We start from the raw sequence: 27952 nt of genomic DNA on the forward strand, positions 1-27952 counted from the left end.
TCCTGGAGCCAATGAGGGTGCGGCCGCGGGTGTTCCCCTTTCTGACAATCGGGCGGCGGATCATCTCTCGGAGGATTCGGGCCGGTTTGCACTGAGGACGTGGTGAGTACCTACTCTGAGTCCCCGAGAAACCTGTGTCTCAGGACAGGAAGCCAGCCCAGGATCCCCCCCCTCTTTTTTTTTTGGCAAATTTAGGGGAGTTCAACATGGTGGAGTCTCTGAGGGTCAAGTACAACGGTTGCCCAGGCAAGGTCATATTCAAGTTTCGGGCGAGGAATCTTGACCTTTCTGGGAAACCAAAACCTCGGTAAATTTGCCTCTGGCCTTTAGAACTGGTGAATTCCCCCTGGGGGAAAAAAGGTTCCTCTAGAAGAGGCTTCTTGAACCTAGTAGAGGTGGGGGAGGCGGGGTGTTCTGAAGGACTTTCTTACCTCCGAAATGTTTTTCAAATCTATAAAAATACTATATGCACCTACCTTCCTGGAAACGGTTTGACACTCAGCGCCCCTTGAGAAAAAGACAACAAGCTGTTGGGCAGCACTTGAAAAATTACTCAGGAATAAGGTGGAAACCTTTCTGGTGTTCTCAGCCTATCTCTTTGAAGAGTCAGTAGGATGTCCTGCAAAATGGAGGTGTTGTCTTTAAAGCTAGTTCTTTTTCAGACGCCCAGAACAAACTGCCAACTGAAATTACCATAGAACAACGAGGATGAATTATTTCTGTCAGTTCTGTCTGATGGTAGAATTCCTCACTTATAACCATAAATTGTATTTCAGAATTACAATTTGGATGTGAAACCACTGTTCTAGCCCAACTTAGAAAAGACTGTTGATGAGGGTGTAAAGTAAAGCATAAGGAATATAGTCAACCATATTATAATAACTATATGTAGTGCCAGGTGGTTAGTAGATTTATTGTGGGGGCCACTTCATAAGTTATTTAAATGTCTAACCACTATGCTGTATACCTGAAACTAATATAATATTGAATGTCAACTGTAATTGAAAAGAAAAGGAAAGTGTGGATTAAAAAACAAAACGTTGACACAGGTTGGAATAGTTCAATGGTCTTCCCTGCAAAACGCTTCAAAAATCACAGAATGTCCTTTGTAAAAGTGCTGGTTAATGTAATTACCATAATTTTTGGTATGTGAATATATGCGGAAGTACCAACATTTTGAGTAATATGGAACTTTTGATGACAAATACTTAGGATCTGAGCCAAACAAAGCAAAACTGGAAAATACATTTTCTTCTTTCACCATTTGAAGAAATTGCTGAATAAACATTTGCTCACTGTGTACTTCCCCTAACTTTGACATGATACAGTGTTCTATTCAGACATTTGTGTTGGTTTTGGTGTGTGCAACCTTGAAGCTGTGAAGGAAAGTCCTCATCAGACATGCATTGTACTTGCCTGTTCTTCTTTCTCAGTGACTTGATCTGACCCAGCAGTCTGTGCTGAGCGTTCTTACATACCTTTGGGTCCTTGTTTAGAGTTAATGGAGAATGTATTCCCAGTACATAGGTAAGAGAAATTGGTTTGGGTTCCAGTTCTACAACAGAAATAGAATCCAAGCCCTGGGAATGGGGAAGAATAAATGGAAAAAAGAGGAGTGATATATTAGGTAGGTGGTCATGGGAAGAGAGAGCACTGGGGGAAATTACTCCAGAACTGGAGCCATTACTGGGAAACCAGATACAGGTATATCTCGGAAATATTGTGGTTCAGTTCCAGACCACCGTACTTGAGTGTCACAATAAAGTGGGGCGGAGGGGCTTGCTTTGAATTTGAAAAAGAAAGCGAAAACATGCAATACCTGTGAAGCACAATAAAGCAAAGCACAATTAAGTGAGGCATCCCTATAAATACTACTTGGCAGCTGGAGGAATTTAGAAACTTGGACTTGGGATGGGAACCTAGAGAGTGCAAGTTGCTCCAACTAGGTAGGGAAAATGCCTGGGCAGATGAAACTTGAGTGACTAACAAGTAGTACCATGAACCAAAGGCTCTCTGAACACATGGGTCTCTCAAATGTCTGCTAGTAGAGAGTACCACTCTTAAGTATTGTGTAGTGGTTAAGAGCATGAACTTTTAATCAGAGTCAAGGTTGTTAAATGAGCTGTGAGATCTTGAGCACGTTAATCAGCCTCTTTCAGCTTCAGTTTCCTCCTCTGTTAAAAGGGACAAAAATAATTCACAGACTGTGGACAAAAGGGGGCCACTTAATAAACTGGACAAGCTCAGGGGAGGCCAGTGTAGCAGGCCTACAAACTCAGAAACTGAAAGTAACCGCACAGAATGGTCTGGACATAAAAATTCCTAACTGAAAGTGGATGATGGTGGGCAATCGCATCCTAGGCCTGTAGCTTCCATGACAAAGGTCAGTCGTTACCTTAAGTGAGCCTGTCTTTTGTCTTTTTAGCATACCTTTAAAATGTCAGAGTAATCTCCTTTTCCAGACCCTTCAGGGAACACCCACTGCACCAGAGCACAAGACCACAGACCCCCTCCTATTGCTTTCTTGTTCCCCAAATATCATCTGTGTGCTGTAAATGTTCATTGTTAGCAATCCTGTACCCACTAATGTAAAAGAAATGTATGTGTCTCTCTGTTTTAACCTTCAATCTCAGAAATTTCCCTGCCTTCCTAATCTATCGCCAATGAATTTCATGTAACCCCCTGCCCCTTTATGTCTGTTGCTTGGATTCTAATGTATAAAATAAGCGGGAAAACTGCCATCCTCCAGAGCATTTTCTCAGTCCGTTCAGAGTTTGCTTTCTGGCGGTTGTCCTCAGTTTGGCTCAAATAAACTCATAAAAATTTTCTACAGGTTTGGTTGTTTCTTACATTGACAGTGCCTACTTCACTGGAGTCTTGTAAGGATTACATGCATGTTTAGCATACTGCTTGGCACACAGGAATAACTCAATGAATGTTACTATCATCATCATCATCATCATTTTAGTTAAATAAGCATAATTGTATGTATATGTATTTAAAAGGAACAGGCCCATCCAAAGAGAATGAGCAAATGTATTGCCATTCAGTGAGAACCATATTAGATAAAAGATAGTGTTCAGTATCTCCGGGTTTTATTGCTTGGTTCTAGTCTATTTCTGTCTGCCTACCAGCACTCTCCACTTGGATTTCCTGCATGTACCTCCAATTCAATACCTATAAAACAGTAGTCTGTCGTCCCTGGCTAGTTGGCTCAGTGGTAGAGCATTGGTCTGTCATGTGAATGTCTCGGGTTCAATTCCTGGTCAGGGCACCCAGGAGAGGCGCCCATCTGCTTCTCCATTCCTCCTCCTCTTGCTTCTCTCTTCTCTCTCTCTTCCCCTCCTGCAGCCATGGCTCAATTGGAGCAAGTTGGCCCTGGGCACTGAGGATGGTTCTGTGGCCTCTACCTCAGGCACTCAGGGCTCAGTTGCTGAGCAAAGGAGCAACGCCCCCTATTGGGCTTGCCAGGTGGATTCCAGTCAGTGCATATGTGGGAGTCTGTCTTTCTGCCTCCCCTCCTCTCACTGAATAATTTTTAAAAAGGTAGTCTCTCTCTCTCTCTCTCTCTCTCTCTCTCTCTCTCTCTCTCTTTGAGAGACAGACAGGAAGAAAGAGATGAGAGGCATCAACTTGTAGTTGCAGCACCTTAGTTATTCGTTGATTGCTTCTCATATGGGCCTTGACCAGGGGGCTGCTGCAGATCCTGTTACCCCTTGCTTAAGCCAGTGACCTTGGGCTCAAGCCAGCTACCTTGGGATCATTTGTCACATTCAAGCTGGCAACCTCTGGGTTTCGAACCTGGGTACTTGGCATCCCAGGTTGATGTTCTATCCACTGTGCCACCACCAGTCAGGCAAGTACTATATTTTATTCTTATAGTAAATTCAATGAGTTTAATGCTTGATGTTTTTAGTTTCTCAAACATTCCTTGACATTTTCCCAGAAAGCTGCTTGTATGTATACATACTTAACAGTTTGCTTATAACTTAGGAGACATTATAACCCTGAAGCCCAGGCTCCAGATTAAGATCCTCTAAAACAAAGCATCCTCCACAAAATAGTTGCTCATCAAAAGTTCCTTCCCATCTGAGCAAAGGTGTCATTACAGAGAATTCTGGTAGCTTGTGAGGGAGAATTGTTGATTATGGCTATCTGAATTATGAGGCAGCTAAAAAAAATAACAGTTTAGAGCCCTGGCTAGATAGCTCAGTTGGTTAGAGTATCGTCCTGATACACCAAGGTTTTCAGGTTTGATTCCTGGTCAGGGCACATACAAGAATCAATCAATGAATGCATAAATAAGTGGAACAACAAAAATAGCATTTTAGAATTTAATAATTTCCAATAAAAGCACAATTTATATATCTTAAGATATCAGTAGCATAAAATAAGTGTTTATTGGTGAAATTAAGTGGTGAAACTAGATTTGGTTTTGTAGGAAATGGTAAAACCATAAAAGTAAATGGTTAGGTATTAAAGTGCTGGTTTAAATTATGCTTCACGTTACGCTTATCAATTAAGAAACGTAATTTCATTTTGTGAAGGTATGTTAAGAATGTTGCATAATTTCAAGATACGGAAATACTGTGCAGTCTTGGTCTTAAGAAGCAGCCTCTTGGATTTAGAAACAAAAGATTTCTCAATAGTGAAAAGTGGTTGGATTCTGCATATATTTTGAAGGTGGAGTTATTAGGATTTCATGAAAGGGTGTAAAAAAAAACACAAGGATGATTTGAGGTATTCGCCTTAGCAGAGAGAAAGATGGGTTGTCATCATGTTGAGATCTTCAAGGAGATTGGGTTTGGTGGCAGGCAAGATAGAAAAGTCAGGAAAAAAATGTAACTTAAAATTTTTTTTTCAATTGATTGATTTTAGAGAGAGAGAGAAAAAGAGAAAAAACATCAATTTGTTCTTCCACTTATTTATGCATTCATTGGTTGATTCTTGTGTGTGCCCTGACTGGGGTTCAAACCTATAACCTTGGCACATTGGGACAATGCTCAAACTAACTGAGCCACCCGTTCATCCAGGGCCAGAAAAAAAAACTTTTGATAAAAATACTATCTTGAGATAAGTTGATGTTTATCTGACTTGTCAATATTTGGTTAATGAAGTCTAGAGAATGTAAAAGGCTGCTGTTTTAAAATAGTTTCTGGCCTGACCTGTGGTGGCACAGTGGATAAAGCGTCGACCTGGAAATGCTGAGGTCGCTGGTTGGAAACCCTGGGCTGCTTCCAGCTCCTCCCCCCTTCTCTCTCTCTGTCTCTCCCTCTCCTCTCTAAAATGAATAATAATTAAAAAAAAAGATTAAAATAGTTTCTGTTAATCAAAGTAGAACTATTTCAAAGGATTTCATTGTTAATGTATGCATTCCTCAGGTTTTTTTCTTCTTTTTTTTACTCAGGTTTCTAATTCCTAAGTTTTAGCATTATGTCTGGGATGTGGAAGGTGCTAGAAAGTGCCATCTGGTAGGTAGTGTATTTAAGCAACTTCCCCTCCAGCAGATCCCACCTGAACTGAGAAACAGATGGAAACAATTATTTCTACTGTGAAGGTCTGTGCCTGTCATAGATGTGTTGGGAGATGTTTATATTGAATTTGTTCCCCTGCCAATGGGCACTGTTCTTTTCCTCAAGAAATAGTGTTGTCTCCACTTCTTTAAGAGGTTAAGAGCATCTGTGAGTAACTAGGTCCCGCCCAAAATACCTTAGAACCTGTGAATACACAGGAAAAGGAGACAAAATATCATGTGCGATGCTTGGCTATTTTCTAGATAATAATTGATTGTCATGCAAAAGGTTGTTGTAGCTTGTATGGAGGACATTGTGATTATTTTTACTCTAAAATATCCTGCTGCATTTTATTTTATTTTATTTTGAGCACTAACTTTTTTTAGCATTGTGAGATGCTCCAGGTTTATCTTTTTATTTATTTATTTATTTATTTTAGTGAGCGAGACAGACAGACAGGAAAGGAGAGAGATGAGAAGCACCTACTTTAAGCTGCAGCACTTTAGTTGTTCATTAATTGCTTCTCATATATGCCTTGACCAGGGGCTCCAGCCAAGCCACTGACCCAAAAGCCAGTGACCTTGGGCTCAAGCCAGCAACCATGATGTTATGTCTATGATTTCATGTTCAAGCTGGCGACCTCAGGGTTTTGAACCTGGGTCTTCTGCATCCCAGGTTGACACTCTATCCGCTGCACCACCACCTGGTCAGGCTCACTGCGTTTTAAAAGAAGCAGTAAATTGACCTTGTTCAAATACACAATCTGAATCACTGTTCTGTTGAAAGTGAACTTTTGTTCATTACTAAGATTTATATTTTACTTCTTTTGCAATACTTATTTCTATAGCAACCATCCTGCTGATGTTACAAACTTTATTGAAACAAAAAAGGAGGTTCAGCCTGACCTGTGGTGGCGCAGTGGATAAAGTGTCAACCTGGAAACACTGAGGTTGCCGGTTCAAAACCCTGGGTTTGCCTGGTCAAGGCACATATGGGAGTTGATGCTTCCTGCTCCTCCCCCTTCTCTCTCTCTCTCTCTCTCTCTCCTCTCTATAATGAATAAATAAATAAAAAAACACCAAAAAACAAAAACTGATTTGGGGCCTGACCTGTGGTGACACAGCAGGGGTCCCCAAACTTTAGAGAGAGAGAAAAAAAAAGGAGGTTCAGAAATGATCTAGAAAGTATTTAATAGGAGATCCTTATTTGGGGTGATTTTGGTTGAACTACTTTTTATCCATTATCAGTGCTCGTTAATACTTAAAGGGCAACTTTCTTCTGGTTTTGATGTGCTTCCTGTTGTTGCAGCTCTGATGTCCAGCTGACTGTTTCATCTCCGAGCAGCAGGGTGGGAGATGGTCATGTGCTTGCTGGCATTGGTCAGGCGTGGTGCTGCTGGCACAGCCTCCACCTGCTGGGGACATCTGTGTGAGGCAGGAGAGCCGCAGGGAGTGCCAGCCTCAGGCTGTGGGTTTAGCATCTGGTCCTGCGCAGGTCACACTGGTCAGCCAGAGCAGCCCCAGGCCTGAGAACAGCACTGTAGGATGGAGAAGGGGATCTGGGTAAATGGAGTAGAGGTAACGGGCAAAGGATGGCTTTCTATATCCCATTCTAACCCTTTCTACTTTCCCTCTTGCTTTCCAGACTCCTTAGCTTCTCGGACTTCCCCTTGCAATGTAACAGTCCTAGCTGGGCAGTCCCTTCCCTCGAAGGACTGGTAACCCTTTGACGAAGAGAGGTTACTTGGGAAGCTTCCTTCTTGGTAACCCTTTGACGAAGAGAGGTCACTGGGAAGCTTCCTTCTTACCTGTAGAGACCAAGCAGCTCACTGATAGCAGCACAGACAAGTAGTACAGTTCAGGAGTCGTTTTTTCCTGTATTTAGGAGGGAAAAAGCTCTGTGAAGAATACTTGTCTTGTAACTGGAACATATATTTTACATGTTTTTGCCACAAGGATCTAAAGAAAGGCATCAACTTAGCAAGAGATGGAAGGCTCGCTGCTTAAGGTGCCACACCTAGTCCAACAGTCCCAGTGTTGACTGATAACTTAAATTTTTTTTAAAAAATTCTAGCAAAGAGGAATTCATGTACAAAAAGAAAAACCGCTCATGGAATTATTTTAACTTTCCTTGGTGAAATGTTTAACTGTGGCCAGTGTCTAACTAGGAATTCAATCTCCACATACCTCTATTTTTAGTGTAAGTAGAAAATAAATATCAAAGACTAATGGTGTATTGTATACAACCAAGCTTCAGATTAGGCTGAGCCTTTAGAAATTCAGTATTTAAAAGCCTACGCAGTCAGCTGCCAAAACTGTTAACACCATGGTGCAGACTCCTTCCCCGAAGGACCCCACACCGAATGCAGAAAACATCCTCTGTAGTGCCCGTGGGACGGGTTCCAAGTTAGTAAGCAGCACAGCAAAACCTGCAAGGACAGCAGGGCAGCGTCAGCTTCTCGGGCTCAATCAACTCCGGGATACATTCTTGAAGGCCAACCTCAACAGGAAGTGTTTCCCGGCTTCTGGACAGAGATGCTCAGAATCGAGCCTGGCTCAGGTGTGCCTTTGACAGGTTGTGGTATTGGCAAGGCCAGTGATAGTAACTGTGACTGTTTTTGGAATAACCTCTTCATTGTCTCATTTAAACCTGACAGCAGAACTGCAAGGCAGGCATTACTTGCATTTTATAAACGAGGAAAGGGAAGCCCAGAGGGGCTGAGTAGCTGGTGGTGTTGTGGGTTGAATGATGGGCCTCCCTCTGATAGAACTGTAAGGAATTTTATAACACCAACATGAAATATTTGTATTTAAACTTAATTCCATTTCATATTAAAATCTTAGAACAACTAAAAAACGTGACAAAGAAAGTTTAAAATTTTTTCTTCACCTGAATTTTAAATGTGATTTTTTTTTCTTAAATTCCAGTTTGTGAGCTCCTGAAAGTGGGAATTCCTGCCCTACCCATTTAGTAAATAAACACTAAGTGCTTGGGAGCGCGACTGTACACTTACCAATGGTGAAGAAAGTAAAGATGATATTACAGACCAAGTTGTTAAGGAGAGGTTGGCTGCAGTACCGAGAAGATGTGGGCCTGAAAATGCATGTACTGGGTTACACATTAATTTGTTACTTATGGCCCTGGCCAGTTGGCTCAGTGGTAGAGAGTCTGCCTGGCATGTGGATATCCCAGGTTTGATTCCTGGTCAGGGCACACAGGAGAAGCACCCATCTACTTCTCCACCCCTCCCCCTCTTGCTTCTCTCTCTCTCTCTCTCTCTCCCCCCCCCACTCCTCCTCTCTCCCTCTCTTCTTTTCCTCCTCCCCTCCTGTAGCTATGGCTTGATTGGAGCGAGTTGGCCTGGGGTGCTGAGGATGGCTCCATGGCCTCTGCCTCAGGCACTAAGAAGAGCTCGGTTGCTACGCAATGGAGCAGCGACCCCAGATGGGCAGATCATCGCCCCCTAGTTGGCTTGCTGGGTGGATCCTGGTCAGGGTGCATGTGGGAATCTGTCTTTGTGTCTTCTCCTCTCACTGAATTAAAAATAAAAGAAAAAGAATTTGTTACTTATTAGAAGAAATCCACTTTAAGCACAGCAGCAGGAGGCACTGCAGCCCTTGAATTCTAATCCTAATCTGGCACTAGGTTCATTTGGCTCTGCGAACTCTCTGAAGAACCCTGGTTTCTTTAGCATGGCTGCAAATCAATGCTGTATAACCGCCCACCGGCAGTATTAAGAGTTGTTGATATTCATAATCGGTGGACAAGTGAAGTTTGCCATTTTTCTCATTCATGTTAATTTGCTATTTTGGCGAACAATATTTTGTGGAAATTCCAGCCTCTGGAGGAAGGAAATATGCTTCGCTGCACACAAACCTCCTGTTGTAGAACCGGCAAGTTTGAAGTGGGCTGATTACAGCATGTCGCAGTTTCCTTCTCTGTCACTTAAGGGGATTCTCAGTTTTCAGGTACTTTTAGAATGTCAATGTTCTTAGAACTGCAGTTTTTTTCCTCGAATGTACCAAATTGCATTTGCTTCATTTGCCCAATGAGAAAGCTGTGTGTGGGGGGGGTGTTTTTATTTATTTATTTATTTATTTATTTATTTATTTATTTATTTTGAGAGAGAGAGAGAGACAGGAACAGGAGCTGCTCCTTTGTGTGTTCTGACCGTGGAATCCAGCCAGCAACAGCCAGCTCTTGGAGGACTCTCCAACCGACCAAGTTATCCAGCCAGGGCTTAATTTCTTTTTTATTTTCAGAGACACAAAGAGAGGAAGGGAGAAAGAGGGGAGGGGGAAGGGAAGCATTCATTTATCGTTCCACTCAGTCATGCACTCACTGGCCACTTTCCATGTGTGCCCTGACTGGGGATTGAACCCGCAACCTTGTTGTTTCACGATGACGCTCTTAACCGGCTGAACAAACCGACCAGGGCCCCAAGAAGAAAGTTATTAACTGACTGACTTTTTCCTGCAAACACTGATTTCCAATGTAGAATCTGAACTAACATATCAAGCCATAATGTGGTCGAGTGTGCCTGTGCCATCCTCAGCCCTGCAGACATCAGCTGATACTCGGCTGTTGGGGCTGGTCTCTAGGGAAAACTTAAATGGAAACGGTGCCTTCATTGTCTCTTCTTACACTAGAAGAAATAAGTACTGATTAAAAATTAAACTCAATCTGTCCAGATCCAGTTATTCTCACTGTATGGAGACTTTTTTAAAATTTACTTCTCAAAGAGGGGAAGCAGGTGACTTACCAACAATAATAGGGTCGGACACAGTGGGGCAGGCTGCAGTTAAACATGAATCACCAAGATCACCCGAACCCCCGCCGCGGGTAAGACAGGCATGCCCAGCTGCCAGGCGCGGGGTTGGCAGATGAAAGGACTTACCTTAGCAGGACATCAAACTGGAGGACCAGAGTGGTGATGGCCAACAAGAACACTGTCACTTGGCTGTGAGGGACACAGTGGGTTACAGTTCACATTACTGTTTAGTGATGAAATGGCTTTGAGACACCAAAGTCAGGTTCTGTTTTCAGGATAACGTGACATCACAGCGATAAAGTTTAAACATAGCAAAGATGAATTGAGATCCAACCCATTAGAGCAAAATTGTGTCTAAGAATACTCCAATGAGAATATTAAACAGCGACACCCCAGTAAATTCAATAAAAAGGAAAATATTGAAAGTAGCTGCCATTTATTCAGCTATTATTTCACAAGCACTATTGATACTGGTCCCTAACGAATCTTTAGAACCTTGGTTCCTTTACCATGATTGAATTAATGCTATAAGGAAATCCACAAGTATGAGTATTAATATTTATAATCAGTAAACAAATGTGCCAGATCTTTTATATACATTTCCTCACTTAGTGTGCATACATCCTCGGAAGGTGGAACTGTGGTTCCCCAGTTTATAGATAAGGAAACAGACTCAGATGAAGTGTCTTGTCCAAGAACAAACACCTAGTAGTAAGAAGTAGCGCTAGAATTTGAACCAGGTCAGAGAGTCCTAACTGTGCTCCTATGTAGTGTTTGCTCTATCTCCAGCCAGATGGTTCACATTGAGCATCATTTGTAAACTGAGGGTTAAGCTCCTGACCACAACTTAACAACCAAGTGAAGTCTGCCGTTACTACGCAAGTAGTTTTTTGGGGTTTTTTTTTTGTATTTTTCTGAAGCTGGAAACGGGGAGGCAGTCAGACAGACTCCCGCATGCGCCTGACAGGGATCCACCTGTCACGCCCACTAGGGGGCGATGCTCTGCCCCTCCGGGGTGTTGCTCTGTTGCGACCAGAGCCACTCTAGCGCCTGGGGCAGAGGCCAACGACCCATCCTCAGCGCCAGGGCCATCTTTTGCTCCAATGGAGCCTTGGCTGCGGGAGGGGAAGAGAGAGACAGAGAGGAAGGAGAGGGGGAGGGGTGGAGAAGCAGATGGGCGCTTCTCCTATGTGCCCTGGCCGGGAATCGAACCCGGGACTCCTGCACGCCAGGCAGACGCTCTACCACTGAGCCAACCGGCCAGGGCCATGCAAGTAGTTTTGAAACTCTGAGGTTACATGTATATAGTTTACGTGCATACAAGAAAATCTTCCTCATTAACTAATAGTTCTCTCTTTTTCACCATAAACTCTATCAGTCACTTTGATTATTTATTTTATTAATTGAGTTTAGCACTGAATGACTTTAGGGGATTTGTAGAAATCAGATTTACCCCCTCTGAAGACAGATTTGTCCCCTTTGAAGATACTCAAGAAAAATAGGCAATTTCAAAATATACCCACCAACTATGTAAAGCAATGGCACATTGTTATAATTAGAATCTAGTTACATGCTCAAAGTTACTGTTTTAAAAGGAATAGCTTCTTTTCATAGGTATAAATTCCAGGGTTGTCAAGTCACTCACATTATTTAAGTCAGCTAATATAACATCCTGAAATGCAACAAGCCAAATAATTGCTGTTCTTTTTGAAAAAGTTAATGTTTTATTTTTTTTTAATTTTATTTATTTATTTATTTTAGAGAGGAAAGGGAGAGACAGAGGGAGAGAGAGAGGAGAGATAGAGAGAAAGAAGGGGGGGAGGAGCTGGAAGTATCAACTCCCATATGTGCCTTGACCAGGCAAGCCCAGGGTTTTGAACCGGCGACCTCAGCATTTCCAGGTCGACGCTTTTATCCACTGCACCACCACAGGTCAGGCATTAATGTTTTAAAAACTGGCTTAATGTTTACAAAATGCTTCGTTAACACACATTCATGTTTTTAAAACCAGAGAAGGTTAGCAAAATTGAACTTGAAAATTGAAAGTAAATTTTAGGCCCTGGCCGGTTGGCTCAGTGGTAGAGCGTCGGCCTGGCATGTGGAAGTCCCAGGTTCGATTCCCGGCCAGGGCACACAGGATAGGCGCCCATCTGCTTCTCCACCCCTCCCCCTCTCCTTCCTCTCTGTCTCTCTCTTCCCCTCCCGCAGCCGAGGCTCCATTGGAGCAAAAGATGGCCCGGGAGCTGGGGATGGGTCCTTGGCCTCTGCCCCAGGCACTAGAGTGGCTCTGGTTGCGACAGAGAGTCGCCCCGGATGGGCAGAGCATCACCCCCTGGTGGCCGTGCCGGGTGGATCCCGGTCGGGCGCATGCGGGTGTCTGTCTGACTGCCTCCCCGTTTCCAGCTTCAGAAAAATACAAAAAAAAAAAAAAAGTAAATTTTAAAATTCAAGACTACCTCAGAGCCTGACCAGGCAGTGGCGCAGTGGATAGAGCATTGGACTGGGATGCAGAGAACCCAGGTTCAAGACCCCAAGGTCGCCAGCTTGAGCGCGGGCTCATCTGGTTTGAGCAAAAGCTCACCAGCTTGAACCGAAGGTCGCTGGGTCCAACAAGGGGTTACTTGGTTTGCTGAAGGCCCGCGGTCGGGGCACATATGAGAAAGCAATCAATGAACAACTAAGGTGTCACAATGCGCAACGAAAAACTAATGATTGATGCTTCTCATCTCTCCGTTCCTGTCTGTCTGTCTGTCCCTGTCTATCCCTCTCTCTGACTCTGTCTCTGTAAAAAAAAAAAAAAGAAAAAAAAAAGACTACCTCAGAAAGCAATGACTTTTTGGGGGGGAGGTCACAGTGGCAGGGGAGGGACACTTACAGCCTGAGCTGGTGAGAACTCGGCAGCCAGCAGCGCAAGCGATAGGCTGTGTGGGCCAGGCAGTAGTGTATCATGGTGATGCTGGTCTCTGAGCACCTGGAGCAAAGCAGGGAAGATCCAAACAGTCCTGTTAGAGTGGCCTGACCACTGCACCCACTCGTCACCTTCCCTGCGCTCTCGCTCTCCCGTGGGGACAGGTCCTAGTCTTAAAGCCACCCTGGCCTATGATAGGAACTCAATTATTCTGTGGCTTGGAGGGTCTCAAGTGTAGGCTGAGCTCAGGCTGGTTGTGTTCACAGTAAATTAATAGGACTGAGCTAGATATTTGAGACAGGTCATGGATGTGACGAGGGAGAAAGCTTTCTTTAAGCCGAGAGATCAGCTTCCCGCGCCCCCTCCCCAGGCCTGCCCCTGGGGAGCACCCGGAAACCTAAGCTCTTCTGTCCGATAGGTCAGGGAGGAGCTCCAAGCTCTTTGTTCCATCTTTCCCTGTACAGCCAGCGGCTCCCTTGGGAACCAGTACCTCCTGATCTCAGCCTTACTGTTCTTCCAGGTCACAGCTCAATGTCCCTTGGGGAATGGCACCTTAAACTAGAGACGGGCAGGGCTATTTGGCACTGGGCTCCAGCTGCACCTAAGCCCTCCACCATGGTCCTTGAGAGTAGCTGGCAGGATGCCCTAATTTCCCTGTGAGCCCAGGGTGCTGTGGCGTGTTGCATTCACCCCCACCCCATAATGCCACTGGTACTTTGTATGAGAATTGGCAGGTGGGAGTAGGGGATTGGGAGGGCGTGGGTGGAAACAAGGCCCAAGTGAACTCTGGTTTCAGCCTTGGGAGAATTGAAAGGTAGGACATTTAAGTCACTCTTCCCGATGAACTCATTTTTCAGTGCCCCATGGAGCAGCGCTGGGCCTTCTCTCCTTTGTTTCCTGTCAGCGGTCAGCAGTGTTCCTGCACTCCCTACCAGGGTGCCTTGTTTGGAGAAGGCCCCAAATATTTATTGAATAAATGTTTCTCATTTCCGTTCCCACTAACTACTTAAACTGAAGCGCCCAGGACTTTGTCATTGGCTTTCCTATCTTCTTTTGCCCCTTGTAGGATGTTTGGTCCCTGATTCATTACAGAACACAAACACTGAACCTTGTTCAAATTGTATGGGCGTCATTGGGAATTTGCATTGATTCTTGTTAAAATTTTTTAAAAATTTGAATTGATTGATTTTAGAGAGAGAGACAGAGAAACATGCATTTATTGTTCCACTTAGTTGTGCATTCATTGGTTGCTTCCTGTACCTGCCCGGACAGCGGGATTGAACCCATGACTTTGGCATTTCGGGATGATGCTCTAACTGACTGAGCTACCCGGCCAGGGTTACATGTTGATTCTTGTTCATCCTTGCCACAAAGTTGGGCAGAGGTGCTCTGAAGTTAATGAGCAATTGCTCTCAGTATGTATCGACCCAATCATCAGCTCAATATTCCTTCTATCTGTGAATAATTTCAGTGACACAGATTGGTTCTGTCAGTGTCATCATAGGGTTGGTGGCCATATTTGAGGGTGACCACAAAGAACCTCAGTGATAACTTGGTCATGGCTCTGCTATTCATCTCGTCACACTCCAAGGACCTTTGGTCCTCTGGGTCTCTGGGCGGATTTGGGGAGGACCACATGTCCATTAATCGTTTTGCCGTTTCCAGTTGATCCTGTGGCATCACCATCAGCAACAGTATCACTTCCTTCACAAGTAATGGCTGCTATTTATGCTAAGTGTGCCAGGCAATATGCTAAGTGCTTTGCCTTGTGTTACCCTTGAATTCAGTCCTCATAATAACTGAAATTGGTTTTGAGGAAACTTAAGACATAGAGTGAGTGATTAGATCAACCTCATACGGATTTCTTTTTTTTATTTTTTATTATTATTATTTTTTTTTTTTGGTATTTTTTCTGAAGTTGGAAACGGGGAGGCAGTCAGACAGACTCCTGCATGCGCCTGACCGGGATCCACCTGGCACGCCCACCAGGGGACGATGCTCTGCCCATCTGGGGCATCGCTCTGTTGCAACCAGAGCCATTCTAGTGCCTGAGTCAGAGGCCATGGAGCCATCCTCAGTGCCTGGGCCAACTTTGCTCCAATGGAGCCTTGGCTGCGGGAGGGGAAGAGAGAGACAGAGAGGAAGGAGAGGGGGAGGGGTGGAGAAGCAGATGGGCGCTTCTCCTGTGTGCCCTGGCCGGGAATCGAACCTGGGACTCCTGCACGCCAGGCCGACGCTCTACCACTGAGCCAATCTGCCAGGGCCGGATTTCTTTATTGATTGGTTTGAGAGAGAAAGAAAAAGAGAGAGAGAAATATAAATTTGTTGTTCCACTTGTTTATGCATTCATTATTGATTCCTGTATGTGCCCTGGCCAGGGATCAAACTCACAACCTTGGCATATAAGAACAATGCTTTAACCAACTGAACTACTTGAGGATATGCTCCAGAAAAAATTAGAAAGTAAAGCATGCAAGTCAATGCTGTGATTCTAATTAATCGGGGCTCTAACTCAGGAGACAGATGAAAAAGATTTCAGAATGACACCAGCCTGACTAGGTAGTGATGCAGTGCATAGAGCATCAGCCTGGGACACTGAGGACCCAGGTTTGAAACCCTAGAATCGCCAACTTGAGTGCAGGCTTATTGTCTTAAGCATGAGATTGCCTGCTTGAGCGTGGCATCATAGACATGACCCCATGGTTGCTGGCTTGAGCCCAAAAGTCACTCGCTTGAACCTAAGGTTGCTGGCTTGAGCAAGGGGTCACTGGCTCAGCTGGAACCCCCCCCCCCAATCAAAGCACATATGAGAAAGCAATCAATGAACAACCAAGGTGCTGCAACTATGAGTTGATGTTTCTCATCTTTCTTCCTTCCCGTCTGTCCCTATTTCTCTCTCTTCTCTCTCTCGCTTAAAAAAAAAAAAAAGAATGACACCTGCACAGAGGATTAGAGATGTCTAGTCCAGATTACAGAAAGAGTTGCAGGAGAAGAAGCCTCCAGGAAAAAAATACAAACAGATTCAATTAAGTTAATACTGTTTGGTTGAACTATTTGATACCAGTGTTTTCATAGATCAAAAAGAGTTGAACTACGCCTGACCAGGCGGTGGCGCAGTGGATAGAGCGTAGGACTGGGATGCAGAGGACCCAGGTTCAAGACCCCGAGGTTGCCAGCTTGAGCGCGGGCTCATCTGGTTTGAGCAAAAGCTCACCAGCTTGGACCCAAGGTCGCTGGCTTGAGCAAGGGGTTACTCCATCTGCTGTAGCCCCATGGTCAAGGCATGTATGAGAAAGCAATCAATGAACAACTAAAATGCCACAACAAAAAACTGATGATTGTTGCTTCTCATCTCTCTCCATTCCTGTCTGTCTGTTCTGTCTGTCCCTATCTATCCCCCTCTCTGACTCTCTGTCTCTGTTAAAAAAAAAAGAGTTGAACTAGCCTGACCAGGCAATGGCACAGTGGATAGAGCAGGGGTCGGGAACCTATGGCTCGTGAGCCAGATGTGGCTCTTTTGATAGCTGCATCTGGCTCACAGACAAATCTCAAATAAATAAAAAAACCATTAAAAATATAAAACATTCTCGTGTATTACAATCCATTCATTTCCTACCGTTCATGTTCATGGTTGCGAGTGTTTGGAGCCAATCACAGCTGTCCTCTGGGACAATACCAAATTTTTATTGGATAATGCGTAATGTACACGGGTCATTGTATGGCTCTCATGGAATTACATTTTAAAATATGTGGTGGTCATGGCTCTCTCAGCCAAAAAGGTTCCCGACCCCTGGGATAGAGCATTGGACTGGGATGCAGAGGACTCAGGTTCGAAACCCCAAAGTCACCGACTTGAGCACGGGCTCATCCAGCTTGAGTGCGGGATCATAGACATGACCCCATGGTCACTGGATTGAGCCCAAGGTCGCTGGCTTGAGCAATGGGTCACTCGCTCTGCTGTAGCCCCCCAGTTAAGGCACATATGAGAAAGCTACAACAAAGAATTGATGCTGGCCTGACCTGTGGTGGCGCAATGGATAAAGCATCGACCTGGAAATGCTGAGGTCGCTGGTTCGAAACCCTGGGCTTGCCTGGTCAAGGCACATATGGGAGTTGATGCTTCCAGCTCCTCCCCCCTTCTCTCTCTCTGTCTCTCTCTCCTCTCTCTCCTTCTCTGTCTCTCTCTCTCTCCTCTCTAAAAAAAAAAAAAAAAAAATGGAACTGCCTTAAAAAAAAAAAAAATGGAACTGCCTTAAAAAAAAAAAAGAAATGATGCTTCTCATTGCTCTTTCTTCCTGTCTGTCTTCTGTTCCTATCCCTCTCTCTGTCTGTCTGTTTCTCTCTGTCTCGTCACAAAAAAAAAAGAGTTGAACTATAGAACAAAAAGAGTAGCAACATGATATGCAATGTTAACAGCTATAGCAATGTGCATTATATTAGCTATACTAATGTGTTTGCTTCTTGCCAGGAGCAGTTTTAGGTGTATTACCCCATTTAATCCTCACAGTCCTCAGGCAGGCTCTATTATTTTTAAGACTGAGAAAAACTGGGACAAAAGAGACCTGGGTCTCAGGCGACCCAGGGTCATCCAGCACACATCAGTACTGGGGCTGTAGGTCCCTAACTATTCTGCTAAACAGGTGGGAGATTGGATGAGACTTTTCAGTGGAATCTGACCAGTCCAGTGGAGAGACCTACCCATGTTGACAGCCAGGTTACTGCAGAGTGACGCCCACTGTGGAAAGCCGTACCTCCACACACGGAACTCCCCATCAGCTATTTTTTGAAGGGTTGGTGAAGAGATAAGAGGGAATAATACCTTGGTGAAACAAGACCAAGACCAGAATACCATAAAAAAGGAACACCCAGAGGGCAGAGGTCTTAGAAATTGAGAGTATAATAGAAGTTGAGATGCTTAATAGAGCCCTGTTCCAATAGCTCAGTCGGTTAGAGCATCGTCCCAAAGCAGCAGAGGTTGCCGGTTCGATCCCTGGTCAGAGCACATACAAGAACAGATCTATGTTTCTGTCTGTCTCTCTCTCTCTCCCTCTTCCTCTCTCGCTAAAATCAATAATAAAAAAATTTAAAAAAAAATTAAAAAAAAAAAAAGAGATGCTTAATAGAGGGATTGGAGGATGAATTTGGAGATGTGTAGAAATTAGAGCATGAGGTGGAAATAAAAGAGAAATGATAAGAAAATTAGAAGAGCCCTCGCCAGTTGACTTAGTGATGGAGTGTCAGCCTGGCATGTGAATGTCCTGGGCTCAATTCCTGGTCAGGGCACACAGGAGAAGCACCCATCTGCTTTTCCACCCTTCCCCCTCTCGCTTCTCTCCCTCTCCCTCTCCCTCTTCTCTCTCTCTCTCTTTTCTTCCTGCAGCCATGGCTCAATTGGAGCAAGTTGGCCCCAGGCACTGAAGATGGCTCCATAGCCTCAGCCTCAGGTGCTGAGAAGAGCTTGGTTGCTGAGCAATGGAGCAACGCTCCCAATGGGTAGAGCATTGCTCGATAGGGAACTTGCTGGTTGGATCTCAGTCAGGACACATGTAGAAGTCTGTCTTTGCCTCCCTTTCTCTCGCTGAATGGAAAAAAGAAATAAAGAAAATTAGAAGACCAATCTAGGTGCCTCAGCTCTAAATAACAGGCATTTAAAAAGAGGACAGAAAAAATGGGAAGCGAAAGACTGTGAGTGAAACAATTTACGGGTGGTTTTCAGAACTGAAGGTTATTACTCTTTTGCTTAAAAGGGCCTGTTCAGTGTCCAGCACAGTGGATGAAAATAGAACCACACTAGAGGACATCACTGTAAAATTTCAGAACACTGGGACAAAGATCTTACAAGCTTCAAGGGAAAATAAATAAGTCACACTTAGAGGATTCAGATTTGAAAGTAACTTTGGGTTTTTCACTATTAGCACAACAATCTAGAAGTAGAGCCTTCAAAATTCTAGGAGAAGAAGATTTTCAGCAGAAACTAGGGATAAACTCTGTGTGTGTGTGTGTGTGTGTGTGTGTGTGTGTGTGTGTGTGTGTGTGTGTATGGAAGTTTGGGACAGTAGAGTGGTGGTATATGAGGGTTAATCCTTACAAATCATAAAAATAAATTGGCACTGTTGGCCCTGGCTGTTGGCTCAGTGGTAGAGCGTCAGTCTGGTGTGTGGATGTCCCAGGTTTGATTCCTGGTCAGGGTACACAGGAGAAACAATCTCTGCTTCTCCACTGCCCCCCTTCTGCTCCCTCAGCCATGGCTTGATTGATCTGAGCATATTGGCCCTGGGTGCTGAGGATGGCTTTGTGGAGCCTCCACCTCAGGCACTAAAAATAGCTCATTTGCGAGCATGGGCCCTAGATGGGCACAGCATCAGCCCCAGATGGGGGTTGCCGGGTGGATCCCAGTCGGAGATTATGTGGGAATCTGTCTCTCTATCTCCCTTTCTCTCACTTGGAAAAGAAGAAGAAGAAAAGAACAAATTGGCACTTTTTACAGTGGATAAATTAAGGAATAGTATTAAAGACATATAATAATAGAATTATGGTAGAATCTACCAAAAGCAATAGCTAAAAGAGTTAGCTGGTCACTTTCAGGCAGCTAGATGGAGGGGTGGGTGAGCAGATATGGTTGATGACCGTTGGTTTTCATCATGGACCTTTTATCACCTTGTGATTTCTCAATCTATATTCATTTAATAAAAGTTTTTAGAGAGAGAGAGAGAGAGGCAAAGGACAGACAGGAAGGGAGAGAGATGAGAAGCATAACTCATAGTTGCATCACCTTGGTTGTTCATGAATTGCTTCTCATGAGTGCCTTGACTAGGGGGGGCTCCAGCCGAGCCAGTGAGTGACCTTGGGATCATTTCTATGATCCCATGTTCAAGCTGGCAACCCCACGCTCAAGCCAGATGAGGCTACATTTAAGCCAGCAACCTCAACATCCCAGGTCAATGCTCTATCTGCTGTGCCACCACTAACCAGGCTAATAAGTTTTAGATCAGATGTCTTGCATAACTTCACTAGATACAAGGAAATATCAAATGGAATAAGTTATATGAAAAGCAGATTTGCTCCTTTAGAATTTTTGAGAAATATACTTCATTATAAAGAAAAAGCAGGTTTGTAAATTGTAAACTATTATTCAGTGGAAAGTGATAATGGGATCGTGTTGACTTAGAGGCAGAAGACTGCTTGGAAGGACAGGTTGCTGGGGAGTTGCATTTGGCAAATGACAATATCATTGTACCAGTTAACTATGGCCCCAATAGTGCAATCACAAAACTTCAGAAGCATACAATAGTAAACATTCATTTTTGCTCATGAGTCTAGGGTCAGCTCGTGGGTTTGCTGATCCGAGCCAGGCAGGGCTGACCTCACTCACCCAGGCTTGCCATTATGTCTGAGCCAGCTCTGGTTTGGCTGGTCTGGTATGGCTTCAGCCACATAACCAGTGCTGGCTGTCTATCAGCAGGAGCACCGGCGCTCTCTGCACGCTCTGCCGCCCTCCAGCAGGCCAGCCTGGGCCTGCTTCGCAGCAGAGGCAGGAATCCAAAAGAAAGGGGAAGTGTGCGAAGCTTCAACTGGCATACTGTCACATCTGCCTCCTTCTCTCGGCCCAAGCAAGTCACACAGAGTGGGAAGGGGATCCCTATCTTTTATGGTAGGAGCTGCAAATTTACACTGAAAAGGAAGAGAGGAGAAATAGGATCATTTTTGCCATTCGGGTAGCATAGTCATTGAAGCCAAATATTTAATCCATCTCTTTGGAATGAGAACACAAAAGGATGTCAAAAGACCTATAGCTGATTTTCTTTTTCCCTTGTAGCCCACAAAGGAGGTGTCAGAGTATTCCACTTAGATCAACAACTTCAGATTCTTAGCATGGCAAATTCAGAGAAGACGGAAGTGGTTCTCCTTGCTTGTGGTTCCTTTAATCCCATCACCAACATGCACCTCAGGCTGTTTGAGCTGGCCAAGGACTACATGGACGGAACAGGTAGGAACAGGAACCAAGAACAACGGTGGGGTTCTGAACACACTATTCCCAAATATGGCCCCGTGACAGGATGTTCTAAGCTGAAGGAGTTTGAGAAACTTGCAGAATCAGCAAGGTCACTCTGACTTCCTTCCCACCCTCCTCCCCCAAAGCAGGTCATAAAACCTTATGTGAGAGGTGCCCTCCTTATACCCAGAAGAAAGGAGCATCCTTTTCTCTGAAAACAAAGGGATGCCAAGAAGAATCTAAATAAACGGGCCTTAATACATTTCCCTGAATTTACTACACTTGCTCATCTTATGCTCTTTGCCATGTCCTGTTTCTCCATGGCTGCCTGCTCTTCATCAAACCTAGCATTAAAATCCTCAGGATTGGCCCTGGCCAGTTGGCTCAGTGGTAGAGCATCAGCCTGGCGTGCAGAAGTCCCGGGTTCGATTTCCAGCCAGGGCACACAGGAGAAGTGCCCATCTGCTTCTCCACCCCTCCCCCTCTTCTTCCTCTCTGTTTCTCTCTTCCCCTCCTGCAGCGAGGCTCCATTGGAGCAAAGATGGCCCGGGTGCTGGGGATGGCTCCTTGGCCTCTGCCCCAGGCGCTAGAGTAGCTCTGCTCCGGACAGAGCTACGCCCCTGGTGGGCAGAGCATCGCCCCCTGGTGGGCGTGCCGGGTGGATCCCAGTCAGGCGCATGCGGGAGTCTGTCTGACTGTCTATCCCCGTTTCCAGCTTCGGAAAAATACAAAAAAAAAAAAAAAATCCTCAGGATTAACTGTTTCCTGGGATCTTCGCTTCCTTATGAAGGTTCCCGTGTTGTGTTCTCTCTCTTTTCTTTTCTTTCTTCTTTTCTCTTCTCTTTTCTTTTTTTTTTTGTGGCAGAGACAGAGAGAGTCAGAGAGGGGGACAGACAGGGACATACAGACAGGAAGGGAGAGAGATGAGAAACATCAATTCGTCATTGCAGGTCCTTAGTTGTTCATTGATTGATTTCTCATAAGTGCCTTGACTAGGGAGCTACAGCAGATGGAGTGACCCCTTGCTTGAACCAGTGATGGTGAGCCTTGCTCAAACCAGATGAGCCCACGCTCAAGCTGGCGACCTTGGGGTCTCGAACCTGTGTTCTCCGCATCTCAGTCCGATGCTCTATCCACTGCACCACCACCTGGTCAGACTCGCTCTTTCTTTCTCTCTTTCTTTTTCTCTCTTTCTTTCTCTCACTACCTGCCTCCTTTCCTCCCTCTTTCTTTTTCTTTCTTTTCTCTTCTTTTCTTTTCAGTGAGAGGAGGGGAGGTAGACAGACAGACTTTGGCTTGTGGCCAACCAGGTTCCACCTGGCAAGCCCACTATCGGGTGATACTCTGCCCATCTGAAGCACTGCTCCATTGCTCAGCAACCAAGCCCTTCTTAGTGCCTGAGGCAGAGCTATGGAGCCATCCTCAGTACCCAGGGCCAGCTCGCTCCAATCGAACAAAAGGGGAAGAGAGAGAGAAAGAGAGAAGTGAGAGGGGGAGGAGTAGAGAAGCAGATGCTTCTGTGTGCCCTGACCAGGAATCAAACCTGGTGCTGGGCCAATGCTCTATCACTGAGCTAACCGGCCAAGGCCTATCTTTTTTTCTTATTGACTTTATGGGGTGACATTGATCTATAAAACCATATAGGTTTCAGGTATCCAACTCAACAACACATCATTTGTATATTGCATTGTGTGTCCACCACCCCAAGGAGAATCTATATTTCTCAGTTTAATTTTCAGACCCAGCTGGGGAACTCTAAGAGGGTCGAGGAAAGTTCTCTCCTTCCTTACACACAAAAGATTTATTTTGTTGTATAAGTGATTGTGCTGTGTGCTGATAGATAGGTGTTCATACTTAATAATAATCAGGGAACTAAAATTAAAACTTAGATATATTTTGCCTATCACAGAGACAAAAATTTTATTTATTTATTTATTTTTTTTTTTTTTGTATTTTTCTGAAGCTGGAAACGGGGAGAGATAGTCAGACAGACTCCTGCATGCGCCCTACCGGGATCCAACCGGCACGCCCACCAGGGGCGATGCTCTGCCCACCAGGGGGCGATGCTCTGCCCCTCCGGGGTGTCGCTCTGCCGCGACCAGAGCCACTCTAGCACCTGGGGCAGAGGCCAAGGAGCCATCCCCAGCGCCCGGGCCATCTTTGCTCCAATGGAGCCTCGGCTGCGGGAGGGGAAGAGAGAGACAGAGAGGAAGGAGGGGGGGAGGATGGAGAAGCAAATGGGCGCTTCTCCTATGTGCCCTGGCCAGGAATCGAACCCAGGTGCCCCGCACGCCAGGTCGACACTCTACCGCTGAGCCAACTGGCCAGGGCAGAGACAAAAATTTTAAAACTTCATAATATCAGAGGCTGGAGAGAAATGGGTTATTTTTATACTATACATGGACAATAAAACTTGATTAATGTGTTTTACAAGGCAGTTCTATGTTACATCTATTTTACTGTAATTTTGAATGAATGAATGAATGAATGAACCCGAATTCCTGTTTTTTAAAAAAAGGAGTCTTTGATTATAAAATCATATTGATGATCATATTTCCTGTGCATAAAATCTAATTTGTCGTACCTCATGTCAAACCTAACTCTTTAAACAGGAAAATACAGAGTTACCAAAGGCATAATTTCTCCCGTTGGCGATGCATATAAAAAGAAAGGACTCATCTCCGCCCACCATCGAGTCATCATGGCAGAACTCGCCACCAAGACTTCACTCTGGGTGGAAGTGGACACCTGGGAGAGTCTTCAGAAGGAGTGGGTAGAGACTGCGGCCGTGCTCAGGTATTTATGGGGGAATGACCTTTGTCAGTTCTCCAGGAATGGGTTGGCTCATGGAACTATCACTAGGGTGTAAGGTTATGACATGGCTGTGGGGCACAGAAACAGATGGGGCCGTCCCTTAGCCTCTGGGTCTTTCATCACGTTCTGAGATATCTGCATGCTTGTCCCTGTGTGTATCTCTGCTGGAGAATCTACACCAAAGAGCCTGCCAGCCTATCTGAGCCCCAACTGAGAAGGGCAGAGCTGTAAGATAATGTCATTGTCATCCATCTTCTGAGATACGAAAGAGAGAGGCAGGTCAGTTAAGGAAGGGAAGCCATGATGCGTGATCGTGGACAGATCTGTGTCTTGTGTGCTGCTTCCATGACAGCATGTGAGGGCTGTCACATTTAATCCAATAATCCATGCAAAGGGTTTAATGGAGTGCTTTGCACATAATAAATAATGTTAACTCTCCTGACCAGGCGGTGGTGTAATGGATAGAGCATTGGCCTGGGATGTAGAGGACCAAGGTTAAGACCCCGAGGTCACCGGCTGGAGCAAGGGGTCACTGGCTCAGCTGGGACCCCCCAGTCAAGGCACATATGAGAAGCACAAATAATAATAATAATAATAATAATAATGTTAACTCTTGTTGTTGTGACACAGATACATAAAGCTTAGAATAGTAAGGATTTTCCTTGCTTTCATTCCCGGTAGCCAGGACTCAGGACTACAGTGTCCTGGGCAGCACCCATTCTGACTGGTCAGGTACTGTATGTACCTGTGGTTACACTGGGTCAGAAGCTCTTGGGCACCTGCAGAGGGATGGCGTTTTAGTCGAGCATTGTGAGAAAGAGGACTCTTCTGCTGCTTTGTCATTTTATAGACACCATCAAGAGAAGCTGGAGGCTAGTCGCTGTGATCACCAGCAGGACACACCTGCTCCAGGAGTGCCTGGACGGAAGAGGAAATGGGCTGAGCAAAGATCAGAACTCAGTCAGAAGAAATCTCTAGTGCCTAAAACAAAAGGTCTGCATGTTTTACCAGGACTTACCGGCTGAAGATGATGAGGTTCCGGAGCTGAGCAAGCCCCCTTTCTGTTCTTACGTTCTATTCAGTCCGTGTGGGTACCTGGAAAATGCCCGGCGTAAGCTGATGATGGGGGGTGGGGAGTAAGAGGCGCCCTGAGCAACTCTCTCCTTGGAGGTGGCCTAGGTCTCCTTTGAGAATCTGAATCTGATAAAAGCTCTGAACCTTCTTTCTAGAAAAACACATATGCATTCATATTGATACAGGGAGTTATTGAACAGGAAACCATGAAGCAGTGTTTTCTTCCTCTCCTAGGTGTGCCCAAGGTGACGCTGCTGTGTGGGACAGATGTGCTAGAGTCCTTTGGTGTCCCCAACCTGTGGAAGAGCGAGGACATCACCAAAATTGTGGGAGACTATGGGCTCATATGTATTAACCGGCTTGGCACCGATGCTCAAAAATTCATCTATGAGTCTGATGTCCTGTGGAAACACCGGACCAACATTCACCTGGTGAATGAATGGATAACCAATGATCTCTCATCCACCAAGATCCGGCGGGCGCTCCGCCGGGGCCAGAGCATCCGCTACTTGGTTCCAGATCTTGTCCACGAATATATTGAAAAGCATAATTTATATAGCTCTGAGAGTGAAGAGAGGAACGCCGGGGTTACCCTGGCCCCTTTGCAGAGGAACGCTGTAGACACTAACTCGGGAAACACTAGCGCCTTGCAGACAGCACTGTCCCAGAGCCGCCTGTGCCCAGCCATGGCGAACCCCATCGTCTTCTTCGACGTTGCCATCGACGGCAAGCCCTTGGGCCGCGTCTCCTTTGAACTGTTTGCCGACAGAGTTCCAAAGACAGCAGAAAACTTTCGCGCTCTGAGCACTGGGGAGAAGGGATTTGGTTATAAAGGTTCCTGCTTTCACAAAATTATTCCCGGATTTATGTGCCAGGGTGGTGACTTTACACGCCACAATGGCACAGGCGGCAAGTCCATCTATGGGGAGAAATTTGATGATGAGAATTTCATCCTGAAGCATACAGGGCCTGGCATCTTGTCCATGGCGAACACGGGACCCAACACAAACGGCTCCCAGTTTCTCATCTGCACTGCCAAGACTGAGTGGTTGGACGGCAAGCACGTGGTCTTCGGTCAGGTGAAAGACGGCATGTGTATTGTGACAGCCATGGAGCACTTTGGGTCCAAGAATGGCAAGACCAGCAAAAAGATCACCATTGCTGACTGTGGACAACTCTAATAAATTTCACTTGTGCTTTATCTTTTTTTTTTTTTTTTTTTTTTAGTGAAACAGAGACAGGAAGGGAGAGAGATGAGAAACATCAACTCGTAGTTGCTGCACCTTAGCTGTTGATTGCTTTCTCATATATGCCTTGACCAGGGGCTCAAGCCAAGTACAAGACCCTGTGCTCAAGCCAGCGATGATGGGCTTTAAGTGAGCGACCTTTTGGGCTCAAGCCAGCAACCTTGGGATCATATTGATGATTCCACACTCAACACGGCAACACCCCCCCTCCCCTGCACTCAAGCTGGAGAGCCTGTGCATAAGACGGTGACCTCGAGGTTTCGAACCTGGGCCCTCAGCATCCCAGGTTGATGTTCTATCCACTGCACCACCACTGGTCAGGCCACTTGTGTTTTATCTTAACCCCCAGACCATTCCTTCTGTAGCTTAGGAGAGCACCCCTTTGTCCCCAACTGCTTGGAATGTTCTCTAATCTTCGTGCCCACACCACAATTCATGGGGTTCCACACTTTTCTTAACCCTTCCACGTTTAGCTGGATTGCAGAGTTAAATTTATAATTATGAAATAAACACTAAACAAACAAAAAAGAAATACAATGGTCCTTCATCTTGTGGGGGTTAGGTTCCAAACCCCCCACAATAGGCGAAAATCCACGAAGTAGTGACCTTATATTTATTTTATTATTTATATAAATTTTAAGGCTTTATAAACCCTCCCCGCACTCTTACAAACCTTTTCAATTTTTTAGGCTAGAAAATGCTTATTTTACCACAAAAATAATTAAAATAATAAATACATATAAATACCTATAGCTTGATCAGGCGGCACACTGGATAGTGTCAGACTGGGAAGTGGAGGACCCAGGTTCGAAACCTCGAGGTCGCCAGCTTGAGCGCAAGCTCATCTGGTTTGAGCACAGCTCACCAGCTTGAGCCCAAGGTTGCTGGCTTGAGCAGGGGGTCACTCGCTCTGTTGTACCCCCACCCAAGGTCAAGGCACTTATGAGAAAGCAATCAATGAACAACTAAGGTGCACAAAAAAGAATTAGTGCTTTTCATCTCTCTCCCTTCCTGTCTTGTCTGTTCCTATCTGTCCCTCTCTCTGTCTCTGTCACACACAAAAAATAACTATATATCACAAAATCCTGCAATATAGCAAAAAATTAGCAATACAAAATTAGATATATACAACTTAAAAATCTGCAATACAGTGAGACCACAAAAAGTGAACTGCGACATGGTGAGGAAGGACTGTACTACAGCATGAAATTTTGGACTTCCCTTTTGGGAATTTGAACAGTCTGGGTGTTAGTAACTGGAGAAGGGAATTGTGATCCTGTTTCATAAACTACAGCTTTAAAGTTTGGTAAAAATCAGTAGTAAATTAAAATTGGTATATTTTTCTTTTTATCAGAAGCTGCTAACATGAATGTTTTCAGTATTATGGCATATTTCTTCTTTTTAGAATGCACAAATCCTTTTATCTTTAAAATAAGAGATTAACAGCACTAAAAAATGGAAGACTATTTAATCAAACCAACTATAGATAACAAATCAGGCTCTCTGTTCGTGTGGCTCAGTTGGTTGGAGCAGTGGCCCCCAACCCCCGGGCCGCAGACCGGTACCGGTCCGTGGGCCATTTGGTACCGGTCCGCAAAGAAAGAATAAATAACTTACATTATTTCCATTTTA

General features: G+C 45.0%; 1 protein-coding gene and 1 non-coding gene across 2 annotated transcripts; one reads left to right on the forward strand and one right to left on the reverse strand.

Moving 5' to 3' along the window:
• The first annotated feature begins 1 nt into the window (after position 1).
• Positions 2-27952, forward strand: NMNAT1 (nicotinamide nucleotide adenylyltransferase 1). Its single transcript, XM_066374997.1, has 5 exons — positions 2-102; positions 21009-21179; positions 23798-23981; positions 24850-24992; positions 25308-27952. The coding sequence occupies exons 2-5, from the start codon at positions 21065-21067 to the stop codon at positions 26252-26254; spliced, it is 1389 nt and encodes a 462-aa protein (XP_066231094.1). The 5' UTR covers positions 2-102; positions 21009-21064; the 3' UTR covers positions 26255-27952.
• TRNAA-GGC (transfer RNA alanine (anticodon GGC)) lies at positions 11476-11551 on the reverse strand. Its single transcript has one exon. It is a non-coding gene; the product is annotated as a tRNA-Ala (tRNA).

Source organism: Saccopteryx leptura, chromosome 3, assembly GCF_036850995.1.
Source record: "Saccopteryx leptura isolate mSacLep1 chromosome 3, mSacLep1_pri_phased_curated, whole genome shotgun sequence".
In the NCBI taxonomy this organism is placed as follows: domain Eukaryota; kingdom Metazoa; phylum Chordata; class Mammalia; order Chiroptera; family Emballonuridae; genus Saccopteryx; species Saccopteryx leptura.